General features: G+C 39.1%; 1 protein-coding gene across 1 annotated transcript in view; it reads left to right on the top strand.

Annotated features, from left to right (window-relative positions):
- The window catches only part of map3k3 (mitogen-activated protein kinase kinase kinase 3), a 35165-nt gene that overhangs the window by 3508 nt on the left and 13823 nt on the right, over positions 1-17834 (top strand). Inside the window, exons 2-3 of the mRNA XM_079833637.1 lie at positions 14246-14288; positions 15462-15552. Coding sequence (XP_079689763.1) covers positions 15549-15552 — 4 coding nt within the window. The 5' untranslated portion in view covers positions 14246-14288; positions 15462-15548. The remainder of the gene's footprint in view (positions 1-14245; positions 14289-15461; positions 15553-17834) is intronic.

Here is a 17834-nt window from a genome sequence, read left to right as displayed (position 1 = left end):
TGCGAATATTCGGCAAGGCGGCATTTTGACATAACTGTGTGTATTGGAACCTGATTGGAACTTTTATGTGTAGGCTAATAATCAGCAAAAATCTGACACTCGCTCACTGACTGAAGACCGTCTCTCGGAGAGCGTGCAAGTTAGCCTGACCCACATCAAGATGTCGGGTCTGGGAATATACCATTGGCAGGGCTCAATCTGAGGGGTGGGATAAACAGTTGTCTTTCAGATTCCCTCTGCACGCAATTGGATATACTACAACCAACCAGAGCAACGAAGAAGGTGAAGCGGAGCTAGTTGATAGATTAAACTTTCTCCGTATCCGGTAGCAAAACTCTGAACACATCTTCCTTTCTTTAGAATGACTTCAGTGCCGTTCTTTGTTCTTTTCTCAAAGAAAAGCTTAACTCCAAGTCTAGGGTTGGGTACCGAAATCCGGTTCCAATATGGCACCGGTACTTATATAACCGGTATGTACCGGACCGAATCAGAACGCAGATTTCGGTTCCTCATTTCGGTGCCAAAATTCAAACGTGCTTTCGCGCTTTGGCTGAGCCAGAGACAGACGCTCAGCGCTGGTCACATCACAACTCATGACAACTATTCAGTGTTTTCAACGACATCATGTTTATTTCAGGTTTCAGACATTTAAATGTTCATAAGTAGGCTACTAGCAAAAAACACACACTGATGTCTATGAAAGCGGCAATGACAATCCTTTCAGACGGTTATAATTTGACTAACGTTACGTGTTTTATTCACATCAGATAAATGCACATTATATAGTAACTATATGGTTTACTCTATTCTTCTTTTCACTGGTCACTTACTTTCATGTATTTCGTGAGACGAGAATGATCTCAAGTGTTGTAACGTTAAATCCGACAGATCCGATTCTGAGGCGCAAACTAACATGGCGCCGCCCATTGCGCTTTTATAGATCAACTAACACACATTCACTCACACATTTGAACATCAGATAGTTCGTGACACAGTTAAGAAGTTTGTGAATATTTTGAATAAAAAGAAAAAACGAAATAAACCCGATACAGCTGAGCTGTCAGCGCTATTGCGGCTGCTGTGTCATGTGAGAAACATGACGCGTCACCATGGAAACATTAAGGCGATGCGTTCAAAAATATTTAGCCAGAGAATATGATCATATTTCAAAATAAAGCTGAGGCTCGAAGCTGGTTTGTAGCAGAGCAAGAATACAGACTACTGCTGTTATTACTGTAACTGTTTAGAGTTATATTAGGCTTGTTGTAGTTGGGTGGCTTAGGTTTTACTGTGAATTTGTAAATATGTCAATTATAATTTGTAAATAAGTAAATTGTGTTTTGTATTTATTTATATTCATACATTTAAGTATACATTAAACTTTTAATAAATGGTTCAATTTAAATAATAAATAAATAAATAAAAAGCCATTTAATGTCATCCACCTCGTTTGGTGGCCTTTTAAAAAAAAAAGAAGTATCGGTTCAGGCACCGTTTAGGCACCGGAACCGTTTTAAAAGTATCGGTTTGGCACCGGAATCGAAAAAAACCCAAACGATACCCAACCCTATCCAAGTCTTCCAGAGTCACGGCCAAAGCCGATTCGAAAGACCACTGTTCGTCAGCTTCTTTGTTTTCAAGTAGAACGCGGAACTGCCGCAACTCAGCCGTCATTATGTTAAGCCCGCCCACCGACTCTATACACAATGAGGGAGAGAGAGAGATGCAGAGAGATGCGTTACCGCTGAATCACTAACACGTGTTTATGAAATTACGTCTCACAGTAAATTTTAAAATGACTGATTTGCTCTAATAATCTGTTTGGGTTTCACCTACATGCTAAAATGCATAAATGTTTGGTACCATCTGTACTTACGGCACTGTAGAAAAACAAGTACCGTCAGGATTTTAAAATGTTGAGACCGACTTGGTTACGAAGTGACATCCCTACTGAGTACCCTGGGGAGCTGGTTGGGAATCATTGTTATAGATGAATAAATCATAATTGCACACAAATCAGTTAACAATTCGTCAAGTACACTGGTCTACATTTTAGAAATTTAGAAATTGCCTCATAAAGAAAGATCTCAGATACCAAATGAGCTTTTAATCAGACATTAGTTTAAAGTAGATAAAAAGAAGGTAATAACGGCATGGTACGGAACTGACAGTACGCAGAGAGTTATTCCTGTTTAGATGTATTTAATGATAACTTTGTGGATTTGCTTTTTGTTTTGTGCTTTGCCTGTATTGAGAATCTCTCACGTCTTCAGTCTCAATGTGCCTTTGCATCACACCACACGTTTGACTGCATGGACTACCACAACTTGCACAGATTGTGTCAGATCTGTTTATGTTTGATGTAACATGGGTTTTTAGCCAGTTCATGACCTGGTGTCTTTTCCACCATCTAGAATAATTTGTCATCTCTACTAGGGATGTGACGGTGAGGAATTTTTCCCACCGGTTAATTGATGTGTGACAACACCGGTAATACCGGTATCACCGGCGGAGGCTTTTAAATCTAAAGTAACATGAACACGACCGCTCTGAACTGAAAACGCGCCAGTGCGCACACACCGTGAATGACAGCTCGTCTGTAAATGCGCGCTCTGTGAGGCCATAGGTGCGTCTCAATCAGTTCCCTAGTTCAGTAGTCAGGGCACTGATCAAGCATTGATCAGTCTATGATTGAGATGCACGCCATGAATGAATAACAGTTCGTCCCCTTGTTTATACTCGACGCGCCCGCATGAGCGGAAAAAATAAATGCGTGGAGCGCGGAGGCTCGCACTGCGGAGCCAGGCGAAAGTAAACAATGCGCGCTCTGTGCGGCCGTGCACATTTTACTTTCAGTTTTGAATTAGCGCCAATTCGGCTGCGGGTTGCTTGAATTGTGGGTTCATTAGCCTATTATTTTTAATGAAAAACACAACAACAAAACAATTGACAAACTCCCTTAAATAGGCGCTTTTACGTTTCGCTCTGAAACCAAATCTTCCGCGATCATCTCAGTCAGCTCCTCACTCTTAAATCTGATGAATGACTCCTGCCGCTGCCGAGACTCACGGTCGGATCCTGCTTTATTAAGCAGATACGTTCAGTTTTTATTTGTATTGTCTGTTCTCTAACTGAACTAAATTATTTTATTACTATAAAAAAATCAAAAAGACGGTGGGCGGTGCCACGGTGGGCAAGTGATAACCGGTGTTGAGTCTGGACACCGGTAACACCGGCAACACCAACTATCGTAGCAAGCCTAATCTCTACCCCAGAGCTGACAGGAACCGTTTTAGTCTAGCCACTCCAGAGTGTTGGGAACCCTATTGGGATTTGCTGTAAGCCTCTGAGTCTCTTGTACTGTAAGCCCCTCCATGAGCAAAAGCTAACAGTCTCAGCGCCACGGCTGGGAAAACCAGCCACAGACTAAACAGCCGAAAATCAGGCGAGAGGTGGTTAGAGGCGGGAAATGGTAAGAGAAATTTGTTGAGAATCTGGCAAGTACTGGAAAAGGGATACAAGCAAAACAATGCGACGGCCTTCTCCCTTTTCCAGATTCCACACATACTTACCACAAGGTAATTAAGAGCAGGAGAGAGGGAAAATGAGACCCAAATGGGATTAGAGATTAAATAAAGACTGGATGAGGAGTAAAAAAGTTTTACAAACCTTAAAGCAGGGGTTCTCAATCATTTGTTGCTCCATGAAGTGAACCATTTTAAGGTTTCAACAGAAGACAGTAGTGGCAGTATTAGGGTGCTCAGTGAGTCGCTAATATCCATCCAAGTTGAGAGAAATCGCAAGTACTCTGAAAAAGAGAGTATAAAAATCGAGTGACTCTAGACTTTTTAATCTGCAATAAACACCGCTCATTATTTTCGTTCGGGCCGAAACAAGTGATTGGCTTGGGCGACTGTCACTCTCTCTCGCTACCATGGCTACCGCCGCTTTTGCTACAGGATCTGCCCACATGCGCGCGCCCCATGGTTGCCAAGTCAGGCTACTTCAAATACTGTTGCAGCGGGCTGTTTTTCATGTCCGCGGGTTGAAGCGACCCCAATTATGTGATATTTTGCCCCGGGATTTGCGAATTTTAGCAGGCAGCCCTACCAAAAAGACACATTTTACCCCCCAAACGCGCTTTTTACCGGAGAAACACGATTGGGCTTGTTTTGGGCTAGTTTTGAGTAGCAATTGGGCGGATTTTGTTGTGAAAACCTGGCAACCCTGGCGCACCCGTTTGATTTGAGTTCAAGAGGCTGTATTTCTGCTGGACAGGTAATCTTTCATTTTGATTATACATTTTTTTGGTTTATGTTTTCATGAAGCATGTATCACTAGCGCACGTAGCTGCCTAATATAGCTAACATAACATTACTTAGCATAAAGTTACAATGTTATACACTTAGCGAGCCATTAGTAGAGATGATAAATACTCAATATGCCTAGCTCAAGTTGATCGCTGTCGTGTTGAATTTCGCAAAATGTAACTTTAGATAACAAAATGCTTGTGCAAAAGCTAGTACACCGCATCCAGGAACTTTTTTTTAGAACTAAGTCAGCTTTAGCTGTACCCTCTGTCTAAACTCTTTTACCATGTTCACCGGGAACTTTACCTGCACGTTTATTTCGGCCCTTGGTTTGTTTTTATATACTCTACCAATGTTTATGTTGATATTTTTATCTTGTATCTGTGTGTGTCGTAGACACTGTGTTGTGTGTGTGTATTTTAAACTTTACCAGTATCGTTATTCTAGCTTGATAGTACTAAAATACATCTTATTTTTTTATATTCATAATGATAAAGTTAGATTTTTTATTACATGTGATTCTGACATGATGTCACTACAAGCACTCCACTCCTTCTTCTCCGCTCGCCTCAGGTAAATAATGCGTCTTTCAGCTGAGCTGATCGTGGTCGGCGTAGCGTGTTCATGTGTTTTGGGGGCGTGGCTTTGGAAAGAGCCCAGAAGGGAGAAGGTGGAGTGAATGGAAATAATGAGCTGTCTTTAAAACAGTCGTGAGAGGTCTACAGACACTCAATTTTTATACTTTCTTTCTCAGAGTACTTACATTTTAATTATGTATTGATATATAAAGAAAGTTTAAATAAATTTGGAAAAAAAGTTTTTTAACCAAATCCTACCTACCCTACCTTTAAAGGTCCCGTTCTTCGTGTTTTTTTGAAGCTTTGATTGTGTTTACAGTGTGCAATATAACATGTGTTCATGTTTCGCGTGTAAAAAAACACAGTATTTTTCACACAATGTACTTATCTGTGTACCGCTGTTTCCACTGTCCTAAAAACGGCTGGTGATTTCCCTGTTCTATAAAGTCCCTCCTTCAGAAACACGTAACGAGTTCTGATTGTGCCAGCGCTTACCGTGTTGTAATTCGACCACAGCTTAGCGCACGTGCCAGCAGTTCCTGTGTTGTGATTCGACAGCAGCTTAGCGCATGTTGGAAAGGTCACGCCTCTTAACGGAGAGATGTATGCGTTCAATAATCTCTACAGCGTCCCTGGGAAAGCCAAACAAAGGTGATTTGACTCCTGGATGAAAATAACAGCGTCTCGACGACATGGCGACAAACACACTCAACGCAACAGTTCCTTTTCTCCACGCGACCGTCCGCTTCTCCACGTGGGACAGCAACAAGACCGCGCCCCCTTTTTCGCGTTTCTTTGTGGGCGGAGGTTAGTCTGTTCTACTGCTCTACTGACGTAATTAAAGAAGGAAGTACCAGGATGTAGTCCAAGCCAGCCGTTCGCTGTAGGCTTTGAAAGGGAACTTCTGTTAAATAAAATATCTCGCTTGGCATTGAACTTTGAGCTTTATAATTTTACAGGTATTATTTATGCTCTAACAGCAACATTACACACTAACTAAAGTTTGAACAATGGGATCATGCGGAATGGGACCTTTAATGTGCTTCCATCATATGCAAATCTAATGGAATCTATAACTTTTTTTTTTTTTTTTTTTTTTTTTTTAGGCATGTAATTTGCATGTTGGTGTTCCTGTAGGCCTACAGCATTTTATATTTGCCTTCTCGGTTTTCTTAAAAATACATGGATGGAAACCCAGTACCTTGTCTGCAAATTCAGCCTATGTGACACTTCCTTATTGCAATGTGTTTTCCTTTGCATCTGTTTTAGCCTAACTTTTGCATAGTTTCTTAAACACAAGCACATCTACTACAATAATCCATAAAATGCTTATGCTTAAAAGGTAGGACCTGATAGGACCTGTGTATTAAAAAAAATAAAATTGTCATAAATATAATCGCTGGCGTTTCTGATGTCACAAACCAATCATGTCAATGTGCGGGCAGGCTTTAGTAAATCATCATTACTATGCTGTGAAGCAGGGGAGTATCAAGAGATGTCAGGTTATCCTGGTATATTTTTCTGTTGAAATGAAAAAATCGGGTACATTTAGCAAATATAGCGGGTGAATTATGTATGTGATGTATATTACGATGCAGTGTTTCCCCTAGGTTTACAGCTTTGGGGGGGGGGGGACCTCCCGAAACTACCAGTGTCGCGGAGCGGGAGTGTTACGGATACGTGGTGTTGCCATAGACAATAAATTAATTAATTTGGTAAATAAATATAAACAATATATATACTATATTTCAGGGCTCAATGCTAAGGATATTTTTCAGGGGTTCAAATTTTTACTTGCCCTGTCAGAATTTTCACTGACCCCACCACAAAAAAAAGACAAATAAAATAAAATAGGCCTAGTATTGTTTTTGAGCCATATAAGCTTAATAAATAAGGTTATGACTCTAAAAACTAAAATCCTAACTCATATATTTTTTTTATATTGTTAAAGACCGTCAGTAATAAAATAAGAACAAATAATCAAATTATGAGCAAAAGCACAAATAAATAAAGCAGAACAAACATATACAAATTAAATAAACAGTTATTTTCATGTAGGTCTAAACTAGATTGTCAGGTACAAAAATAGTAATCAAATGTAAAATATAACTGCATAATCTGCATAAAATGATATGCCACTGCATATAAATACAGATTAACCCTTATTAAAAGTTATTCAGTCAAGAGCAGTGAGTGATTTTTTTTTTTTGTCTTTTGTTATCTCAATATTTATATAGCCAATGACGATATTTTCCGGCTTTCCATGTGTGTTCACTGTTATACGGTAGGGGGCGCTGTAGCGCATTTCCTGCACGAGAACAGAATCTTCTGATCAAAACACTGCCGAAGAAGCAACGTGCGATATCATGTGTAAGCAGATGCATATGTAAAATAACGCGATCATCACCATTAAACAGCATATAAATCAAAACTGCCTAATGTTATTGAATGAAATGTCAACCCAGGACGAATTATAGGACTGTCAAGCTTTGGGGTGTTGATGGACTCCATCTACAACATCTGTGTTTTGTTCATCGTTCAGACGTAACGTTAGTCTTTTACAAAAACGTGATTTTTTTTAGCTTTATGCTCAAAATGTTGCTTTTTCATGAAACTTGCAACATTCAAGTGTTGATTAAAAAAATAATATATGAAGCTGGAATAAAACAGTGGGTCTGTTCTTTCTTTGATATATTGCATGTTTAGATATTCTGTGGACCATTAAAACTTGTGAAAATAACCATAAATGCTGGCGGTGACTGGCAAATTTCATGTTTACGTTCAATTAAAAGACCTAACCGACTATGTTTACGATGATACTCAACAAGACAGTCATTTTGATATAATTTTGTGTGAATATTCGCGCACTGAGACGCGTGGCCGTGCGTGTGTGTGTGTGTGTGTGGTGTGTTGCTGCCCTTCGCGACGAGCAAACTGAGAGACACACTTTCTCGTCTATGAGCGCTTGAATATTTAAATTGGCAAGGCTTAAAAATGCGCAAATGATCAGTTTCCGTGAAGATGCAGCTTTGGCCCGAGTGTCTTTCACGCTGGCACTGAACCATCGGGCAATTCTTATTGTCGACCGTAATGACAAATATTTTTTGTCATTCATTCAGGGGGGGCGGGGGATCGTTTTGGGAGGGTGGGGCGCCCCCCCAAAACAATGGTAGGGGAAACACTGCGATGTTACGATGAACTATATGCCTTTCACCACTGATGTTCTGTGATGTTTAAATCGTTTCTAAGGATACTGATTTTCAGAAGGGAGACTGAGATGGCGAATGGGAACATGGTTTGTGTAACATTAGCAACACATTATTAGCTGTTTGATAATGTAGGCAAGCTTACTAATTACCGTTATGTGTTCGACGTTGTAAAGAGCGATACCATTGTGCCGCGTTTACTACAGTCTACAGTGGAGGCGGGGCTAATATTCATGGATCCGCGTATAGTAAATGAAGCAAGGGTGTAGAGTTATATTCAAGCTATTTTAAGGCATGAAGTTTTTTTTTTTTTTCACAGGAAAAAAAACATTTAAATATGTCTTTTTGGAGATCAAAGATGAGTTTTAAGAGATAAAATTATTGACTTCAGAGTAGTGCTGGGTGGTATACCGGTTCATACAGAATACCGGTATTTATTTTTGTTATTATATGAATTTTGATGATACCGCAATACCGGTATATGTCGCTTAAACAACGTTCGGAACGCAGCGCGTCATTGTTTGAGAGGGGACACATTTCACTGTTGCACTGTACTGGTGAGAGCTGTCAGTGTCAGAGCAGAGAGCACAGCAGAGATCGCATCTAAAGCCTATGGCTGAATCCGAATCTGAAACCCCTATACCCTCATTCACTATTTCCTACGTTATCACATTATTTAAAAGGAGTGAATGAAAACGAGCGCTTTGTAGTGACCACTACAAAGCGCTGTCCCCTCAAATAATGCCCTATTTGAGGTTATAGGGGGCTATCTCGGATTCAGCCCTTGATTATAGCGGAGAATTCAAACTACACTTGGCGCGCGCGAGAGAGCGGTTTCTGCGCGGAGCGCCTGATTAACAGCGTTCTCCTCATGGATTATTGCACATAATATAGACCGGTGCGAGCGCGTTTAAGTTTTTAATGGACATATTTCATATACTCTAGTGCTCCGAACAAGTACCAGAAGCATGTATGCACACATATTTCATCACATCTTCTTCAAATGAAATGTGCACTGATTTGGCTTCACTGAACCATACGTCTACTCACGACCGCAATGACACGATGGATTATTCTGCTATACAAAAGACAATGAATGATGTAAGTTAATAAATAAACTGACAATTCAAAGAAGAATGGTCAAAAAAGTAACTGCTTTATTCTTTCAGTGTTAAACTGATGTGTGTCATTCGTTCAGAGAGTGCTCTTAAATGTATTGCAAATATCCGCGTTTCTCCCTCGTTTTGTCAGTTTGTTGTTAAATAGGGTTAGATTTTTAAAATGCTTAAGGTGCCCTCAACTCTGTTTATTTTCTCTCCGTGGTCATATTTTAATATTCATGTGCCTGTAATGAGTGTGTTGCAGGTCTGTGTTTTATCGGTTGTCTCTCCATAGCATCATTTTGTGGGGCTTTGCAAACCTGTATTAACTCTAGTGTGGAGTTTTTCTACAATATTCACTCGTCATGACAATAAAACAAGGCATTCCATCAATCTACTGCAGTATTTACTCTCTCAATCAGTAGAAAATGTGGTTAACACCGGGTCATGCATAGGGGAAAAAAATACCGTCATATACCGTTAGGGATGAAACGATTACCGGTTTCACGATAAACCACGATAAAATTTAGTGACGGTTAGTAATATCGTATAAAATTTTATTATCATTAAAACCGCGTGTGATTATCACGGTTGTGAAAACTCGCGGTAAATCTTGTCCAGTCAGCGTCAGTCTGGCGCAGCGCTGTTTTCTGAATGAGGAGAAATGGCAGAAAGCAGTGACAGCACTCGGGGGATTGTTCTGCCTTCTAAAAGGACCAAATCTGAGGCGTGGTCATATTTTGGCTTTTACAAAAGTCCTGAGGGAAACTTAATCTAAGATTGTCACCCTGTCTGCAGAACATGCCAGAAGAAATTCGCTGTAATAGGGAAAACACTTCAAAACTACGAACGCAAGGCAAGTGGACTTTGACCTCAATACCAAACCTACGTCTGGGAAATAATAACGTGAAGTGAACAAACAAATTCAGACAAGACTAGGGTGACATTTAAGGGATAATAATCAGGGCTTGACATTAACAACCGCCATTTGCGAGTGTAACGTTATTTCGGCTGCACACTAGCCACTCTGGCTGTTGAACTTATAATAGTCTTCTCAAAAGCCATCTGTTATAATCGCGTTGCGCATTATAAGCACTTACACGTGCTTCTATTGAGTTTATGAATGCAATATCTCATAATCAGAGGCGTTCAGATTAGCGGAGTTTTGTTCAGAGCGCGCGCCGTTCTCACGCTGAAATCTGCACTCAAAGCAGAGATAAACGTGTGCTGTACGCAGGAAATTCACTCATCATACAGTGTTTGACTGTTTTTGTTCTATTTCAGCAGCGAAAATGGTTTAAAAAAAACCCAGCAGAACCACAGCGCATCTGATATGACTGGCATAACGCAGGCGAATTTAGGGACCGTCTGTAAAGTTACATACAACATTGGTAACGTTATACACGTTTCAAACTTCAGTAGCATTTGAAGAGAATGACAGTCATAAAAAGACTGTAAAGTGTTCATCTAGGTCTCAGGTATGATGCACACATTTTGATATTTAATAAAATAAACTGTCAAATCATATGGAAATATGGATATGCATTATTTCACTAGGATACTGTTTGGGCTCTAACACAAAATATGCTAGATTTAAATGTGTCTGATAGAACACTGATGAGAATATTGCTTGGGAATATATTTACAGTGATAATATTAGAGATTATATTTACGACAAATTATTATTATTTATGTGTTATGCGTTGCTATTGATGACGGCCATTAAGGAAGGAAATCCCACAGAATCTAGCTTAAAAAAAAGTGCTTAGAGCTGCTTTAGTTATTTGTTGTTTGTTGAATTTCAAATATAAAACTTGTTGAAATGTTTTAAGTGTGTGCATCTGTTCTTTTTGAACACTTTCATTTTGTTTGAACAAAACCGTGATAATATTGATAACCGTGATAATTTGGGTCACTATAATCGTGATGTTAAATTTCCATACCGTTTCATCCCTATATACCGTGAAACCGATATAATTTAGAAAAATACCGTGATATACATTTTTGGTCATACCGCCCAGCACTACTTCAGAGGGACTTTAGTATACTTTTAAATATAATTTATTCCTGTGATGCAAAGCTGAATTGTCTGCAGCAATACTCCAGTCTTCAGTGACACACTTCAGAAATCATTCTGATATGCTGATTTATTATCAATGTTGGAAACGGTTGTACTGCTTAATATTTGTTTATAACAATAGAAAGTTTAAAAAGAGCAGCATTTGTTTAAAATAGAAATCTTTTGTATTAACAATGTTTCTGTTTTTTTTCTGTATTTTTGATCAAATAAATGCAGGCTTGATGAGCATAAGATACTTCTTTCAAAAACATAAAAAATAGTAATGTTTCCAAACTTTTGACCGGTAACCGTACATGAATACATATAAATATTACATTTTCAGGTGGGTTGTTAACCCTAACATGCTTTTAAATTATTAAAATTTTAGGCAACACTTTACAATGAGGTCTAATTTGTTAAAGGTGCCCAGTATTAAAAATGTAATTAACCTTGGCATAGTTGAATAACAAGAGTTCAGTACATGGACATCACAAACAGTGAGTCTCAAACACCATTGCTTCCTCCTTCATATGTAAATCTCGTTTGTGAAAAACACCATGGAAAAATAGATGAATCTCAGCATAACACTGACTGTTACGCAACAGTCGGGATCATTAATATGTACGCCCCCAACATTTGCATGTTCAAGGCCAGGCGTAACTGCACAGACGAATCATCGGAAGTTCTGCAGGCATAGAGACAGACCGACACGCGTTTTGCTGTACACTTTGTCACATATCAGCTTTTAGACATTGTTCTGTTTTTTGTTATAAGCCCGACATGACAAGGAGGCAGCCTCACGCAATGCAAAGTCAATGGAGAGAGTTGGATTGATGCTACTGAAATGAGCCGCGCAGTGAAACAGCCAATCAGAGCAGAACTGCATTAATATTCATGACCCTTCCAAATAAGGCAAAATCAGACCATTTCATTCTAGGGACAACTTCTAGGGTTGAAAATGGACCTGTAAAACCGTGTCTGGACAATTTTTGCCCTTAAATAAGCCACATACCCTCTATGTAGATATCAGAGAACAATTTGAAACATTGTTTCAAATCATTCCAGGGTAACTATACATGAACTAACAATGAGCAATACATTTGTTACAGTATGTATTAATCTTTATTAATGTCAATTAATACAAATCCAGCTGTTCATTGTTTGTATTAGTAAATGTAACTCACTTGAAAATATCATCTCACTCTCTCTATCAATCCGTCTATCCATCTCAAGCATGTTAGAGTTAAGAATCTCTGCCTTCAATTTTAACCCAGTTGAAAATATTACTTCTCGTAAGTTTAGACTCTAGATCCTCTAATTCAAATAGAAAAGAAAGTGACATTTGGTTTGAATCGGAAAGGAACAAAAGACAGAAGGGGAATCTTAAATCAGAAACTGAGATGATTTCCAGTGGTGTGGCGGCATCAACCTAGCTTATGTATATTCAGACCTTTCATGAAGGAACAAGCGTGCATCAAACCCTTTGTGGAGCATTCTGGTTGAAGGTCTGTTTAGACTTGGATATATATATATAGAGTAACATCAAAAAAAGCCGCATGCATTCACTGCTTTTTGAATGTGTTCATAGGTGCAGGCGGTCAGGCCACCTGGGTCAGGCCACTCAGGATATTTGACTGATTGAGTGCAAATTAATGATGTCTGTCCTCTGTAATTTCTCTCGGTTCAGTTGGAGCTGCATAACCTGAGGTGCTGAAACAAACGCAGGCATGCGTGCACATGATCCTTACCTCATCCGTTTGGTTAATCATTTCAGCGTTGACCATAAATATGGAAGGATACGCAATTTTTAGCAATGTCCAGTTAGTCCTCTCTCCTTCGGACCACTGTAACTTGATCAAAAGAGATTTGCAGGTCTGATGAAGTCTGGCAGTGAATCACAGGCAGGTAATGTCATTAGGAACGATGCAGCCCTATCCACAGCTTCACTTCTAAAGGTCAGGATATGCTAACGGAAGCATTCTAATGAGACTTTGCTGACTTTCTAGTGCAACCATTGTCCGGTTTGCCTCTCAACAGCTCACCTGGTTTGAGTTCTTCAGGATGTGAAACTGATTTCCTTTACATTGTATAGATTTGATATGGCTTTTTTTTGTATTTAAGGAAAATAATTGAATTAACTAAGGCTTGAGTATTGATACAGAGTATTTATGAGCCGATTTCATTTGTGTATATTTCAGTTTCAGAATTTTACTTGCATATGAAAGACATTTTCTCTAGGCTAATGCTGTAAATTATCAAAAGCAGTGTTTTTAACTGATTAATTTAGTCTTTCTTAAATATTTATTAAAAGCCAGCTTGTAACAATATTTTTTCTTTAATAATTGGGCTTCACTGGTTGCACTTTGTTTTTGATTTGTTCATGAATCTGACTACACTGGTCACAATATGTGTTTCTTTTTGCATGCAGCCTGCAAAGACAACTCAATAAAAAGTCATTTCTTGACATAGCGGTACATGACCTTTTTATTGCATCACAGTAAATGCAGGACTCCTATTCACAGCTTGGGTAAAATATTATTTATTTTGTCAAGGCATTAAAGATTCAGTTGAGGGAGTTCAGCAGAAGGCAGTGACACCTGCCGAATAGTCAGCACAGTACAAATACATTTTTACGCGGTCACTGAAAATAGGCATAGCGTAAATTATTAATCTTGCGATTAATCAGAAAAATAAGTATTTTTGCCCAACTTAAGTTACAGTAGAATTAACACTGATATTTTCCATCAAATGCATTTGTAAAATATACTGGACTTTGTAGAATATACTAGAGATATGCTCAAACATTTTATCCAAAAACAATTAAGCTGAAAATATGTACTGCTTGGTAAATGATTACTGACACTATAGATTCCATGCATAACACAGATGTTAGCTGTGGTTAAATTGATTTCTTCAGAGAAATGGGTAACATATTATGTGAAACTATCATTTGGACACTTTTGTGGTAACAGTTTTTTTCTTCTTCTTCCAGGATTAGCAGATAACATATTTGAAGGACATCAAAAGTTTATACGGTAAGATTTTATTAATTTATGAAAATTAGCCATTTTTAGAGTTCCAAGTACATGGTCAACGATATTGTTATGGACCAAATGATTTGTCTCATTGTTTAGGCTTGAAAATAGACAAAATCTCAGTTAAAATACAAAACATCCAATGTACAGTACAGCCATTTTGATTCACATTCTTTTTCTTAATGTGAGCCACCTGTATTCATGGGAAAATGAAATTTGAAAATATTAGTTATAGTTATGGTTTATAGGGAGTATGGCATTGTTGAGAGGGGCTTTTATGGCTGGAATGAAGCCTGTGGAGCTGAAATCTGGCCATTTTTAAATGGTAAATATTTCCCTCTGCTCATTTCCCCTCGGCTGGAAGGTTTGTGCCATGGTTCCTCAGTGCCAGCAATGGATCAGGTTACAGTCCTTCAGGTCTCACGTGCACTAACATGCATGCACAATCCCACATGTAAAACATTCCACATTCAGTTTTCCTGCATTTTAAATGGGGGTTTTGTGCATCTAGCTTCAGAAAATTGTGACCCTATTTTATGCAATTTTAAAGATTCCTCATTTTGAGGTCTCCTACAACAGGTTTACATGCATCATAGGTCAAAAAACACTTTCATTTTCTCATAATATGCATTGCACATCACCACATTTTTCACATTTCACATTTTTCGTATCATTCCGAGGGCGAGTTATTAGTTATTCAACCCGAACCTCCATCCCAAGCAAGTTGGTCCAAATAAACTGGGTACTGTTCCATCTTTAATGGATACGTTTTTTGTAAATCCCATTTAGACATCACAGAGATTTGAGGAGCAATCGTCAAAAAGTTATACTGCTGTGGTAATTTTAATCACTGACACCAGATACAGTGACGACTCATTTAGGCGGTTCTGAGTCGATTATTTATTTTGGGAGACAATAACTTTATTTATCGTGCACTTTCGACTTTACAACTTTGCAGATCGTTTACATTCACAGATAGCTATATTACACACTGCATGAAAGGGAATATTCCAAAAAGTATAATGGGGCACTTCAGTGTGTCAAATAAACACAGAGGAGGTAAACGGTATGCTATTAAAATATTCTTGTAAATAAATCTTGTAAAGAGAAAGTTATAGCTGTTGACTCTGGATATTTTATTTCTGTATAACCTGAATATTGTTTTATTTCTAGGCCATTGATGGGTGACACTAGAGGAAGGGGTGTGTGAGGAGCTTCAAACCAGAACTTCTATCAATAGCACACTTTTATACCGGCAAAATGAGTGAGTCCCCATGTTTTTTTATTATCAGTATCATGTACTTTTTTTATGTATCAGGGATTCTCAACAGGTCTTCAATTATCGCTTGATTTAAAAAAAAAAAAAAATGAAAAAAATTCAGAAATCATTATTTGGAGCTCAAGAAACATTTAATATTATCATCATATCAATTTTGCTGCTTAATATTTTTGTGGAAACTGTGGTGCATTGTTTTGGGACCCTTTGATGAATAGAAAGTTTTTGTAAATAGAAGTATTTATTTCTTTAAAAAAATCTTACTTATCCCAAACTTACTTTGTAAAAAATATTATAAGTGTGACAAGTTGTATTTCTAATTGAAAGCGACACTGACAAAGTTTGATCTTTTTTTTATACTGTAAAGCTGCTTGTTTAAAACAATCAATTGTGCAATGTGCTATATGAAGAGACGAATTGCAAACATAATCACATCGCTGATGATCAGATTCTTAAAGGCCCCTGAAATCAAAATGGAAGTTTTTTAGCTTTTAGTATGACTGTGTTAGCCTTAAGGTTATGAATAAACTGGTGTGTTCCAAAACAATGACAAAATTCGCATTTAGGAGATATAAGCGTTCAAAACTTACAGTCTCTCACTTCCGTTAAAATGAATCACAGATTTTGATGACGTCATCGCAGACCTCATCTTCCCATCACATCTTCTGTCCAATCAAATGGTCTCTAGAATCTGAAGTGCCCGCCTCCTACACTATAAATAGACGCTGAAGCTGCATCTGAAATCGGTCAGCTGTTCACACGTTTACTATTTCTACATGGTGAATGGCACATAGCGCACTATACATGCGATAGGAAACGATTCAGTGTAAATATGCTTTCAGTTGAGGCGAATGAAGTCTGGTTTCACGTTACTTTCACGCTCACCGCCGCAGCTCACACACATAGTCTAGACCAGAGCCGTTGACTAGAGACACGAGAGCCGGCGCAGACATCAAAACATATCGGACCCATTTAAATTTTGCCCAGAGTGCTGTATCTCAAAGCGATATGGAGGAGATAATGATGATAAACGGTTAGAGATTAGGAGGAAACTCTGGCTTTACCAAACAGAAAGGCTCTAGTCAAACTGTGATATTAACGAAACGCTATTGACTGTTTCAAAAAAGGGGAGGAGCTGCTAACAGCTGGAGCCGTTTCAGGGGAAATTACGTCAACTCACTAATAATGCTGCGTGTTTCAAGGCACTTCAGTGGGCCTTTAATTGCTGTTTTCTCACCTCAGTTCATTTTTGTTGTGTTTATTTTTTTGTCAAGAGGAATGTGTGCAGCACATATTTACATATTCATCTAATTGAATGGCATGGAAAGGTTCCCTAAAAGTATATGTAGTAAAGTTTGTTCGTGTGGGAAGCAGGAGGCGGGCATATCCTGGGATATGGGCCGGCGAGCTGAGAGAACGGGAGACGGAGACCCCCAGAGCGGGGGGTAGGCGTAGACGCGGGGTACTCCCCGGCCTACGAGGGGTGTTGGGGGTATGTGGCGAGGTGGACGAGCGAGAGACATGGGAGGAGCGAGCGAGATCGCTGTGCGTGATTGAGAATGAACGTCACCTGCGAGGCACACCGGTCTCGAGTCCTCTCATGAGGGAGCACGGAGCCATAATAGGACGAGCGACTCCAGTGAAGGATGAGAGAGGACCAGGCCTGGACTTTAAGTTGTGTCCATGAGGGGCTGCCGCTTTTACTTTCACTTTTAATTTGTTTTATTAAAGTTTGTTCGTGTGGGAAGAAGGAGGCAGGAACCGGCGAACATTAAACAACAAACTTTAATAAAACAAATGAACAAAGTGAAAGTAAAAGCGGCAGCCCCTCACGGACGACTGCCGCGCACATACATAAATAAAACACAACTTAAAGTCCAGGCCTGGTCCTCTCTCGTCCTTCACTGGAGTCGCTCGTCCTTTTATGGCTCCATGCTCCCTCATGAGAGGACTCGAGACCGGTGTGCCTCGCAGGTGATGTTCATTCTCAATCACGCACACCGATCTCGCTCGCTCCTCCCATGTCTCTCGCTCGTCCACCTCGCCACAGTATACCAGGTTTTTCAAACTTCTCTTTACCTCTAAGCGAAGAACGAAAAAGAAATTTGCTGCGAGTTTACCAGGGCCTTCATAAATGACAGACAAGCTTCTGTTGAGCTGGAAACAACTGTGACGTCTGGTATTAAAAGGATGTTGGGAGATATTTAAATAGAGAAAGAGGGAAACATGGAGACAGACAGTGATGCTTATGTTCTCACTGGTCACCTGAA

This window comes from Gobio gobio (assembly GCF_949357685.1).
Source record: "Gobio gobio genome assembly, chromosome: 1".
NCBI classification, from domain to species: Eukaryota; Metazoa; Chordata; class Actinopteri; order Cypriniformes; family Gobionidae; genus Gobio; species Gobio gobio.
Note: the sequence above shows the minus strand (reverse complement) of the source record. Positions and strands in the feature narration are given on the sequence as shown.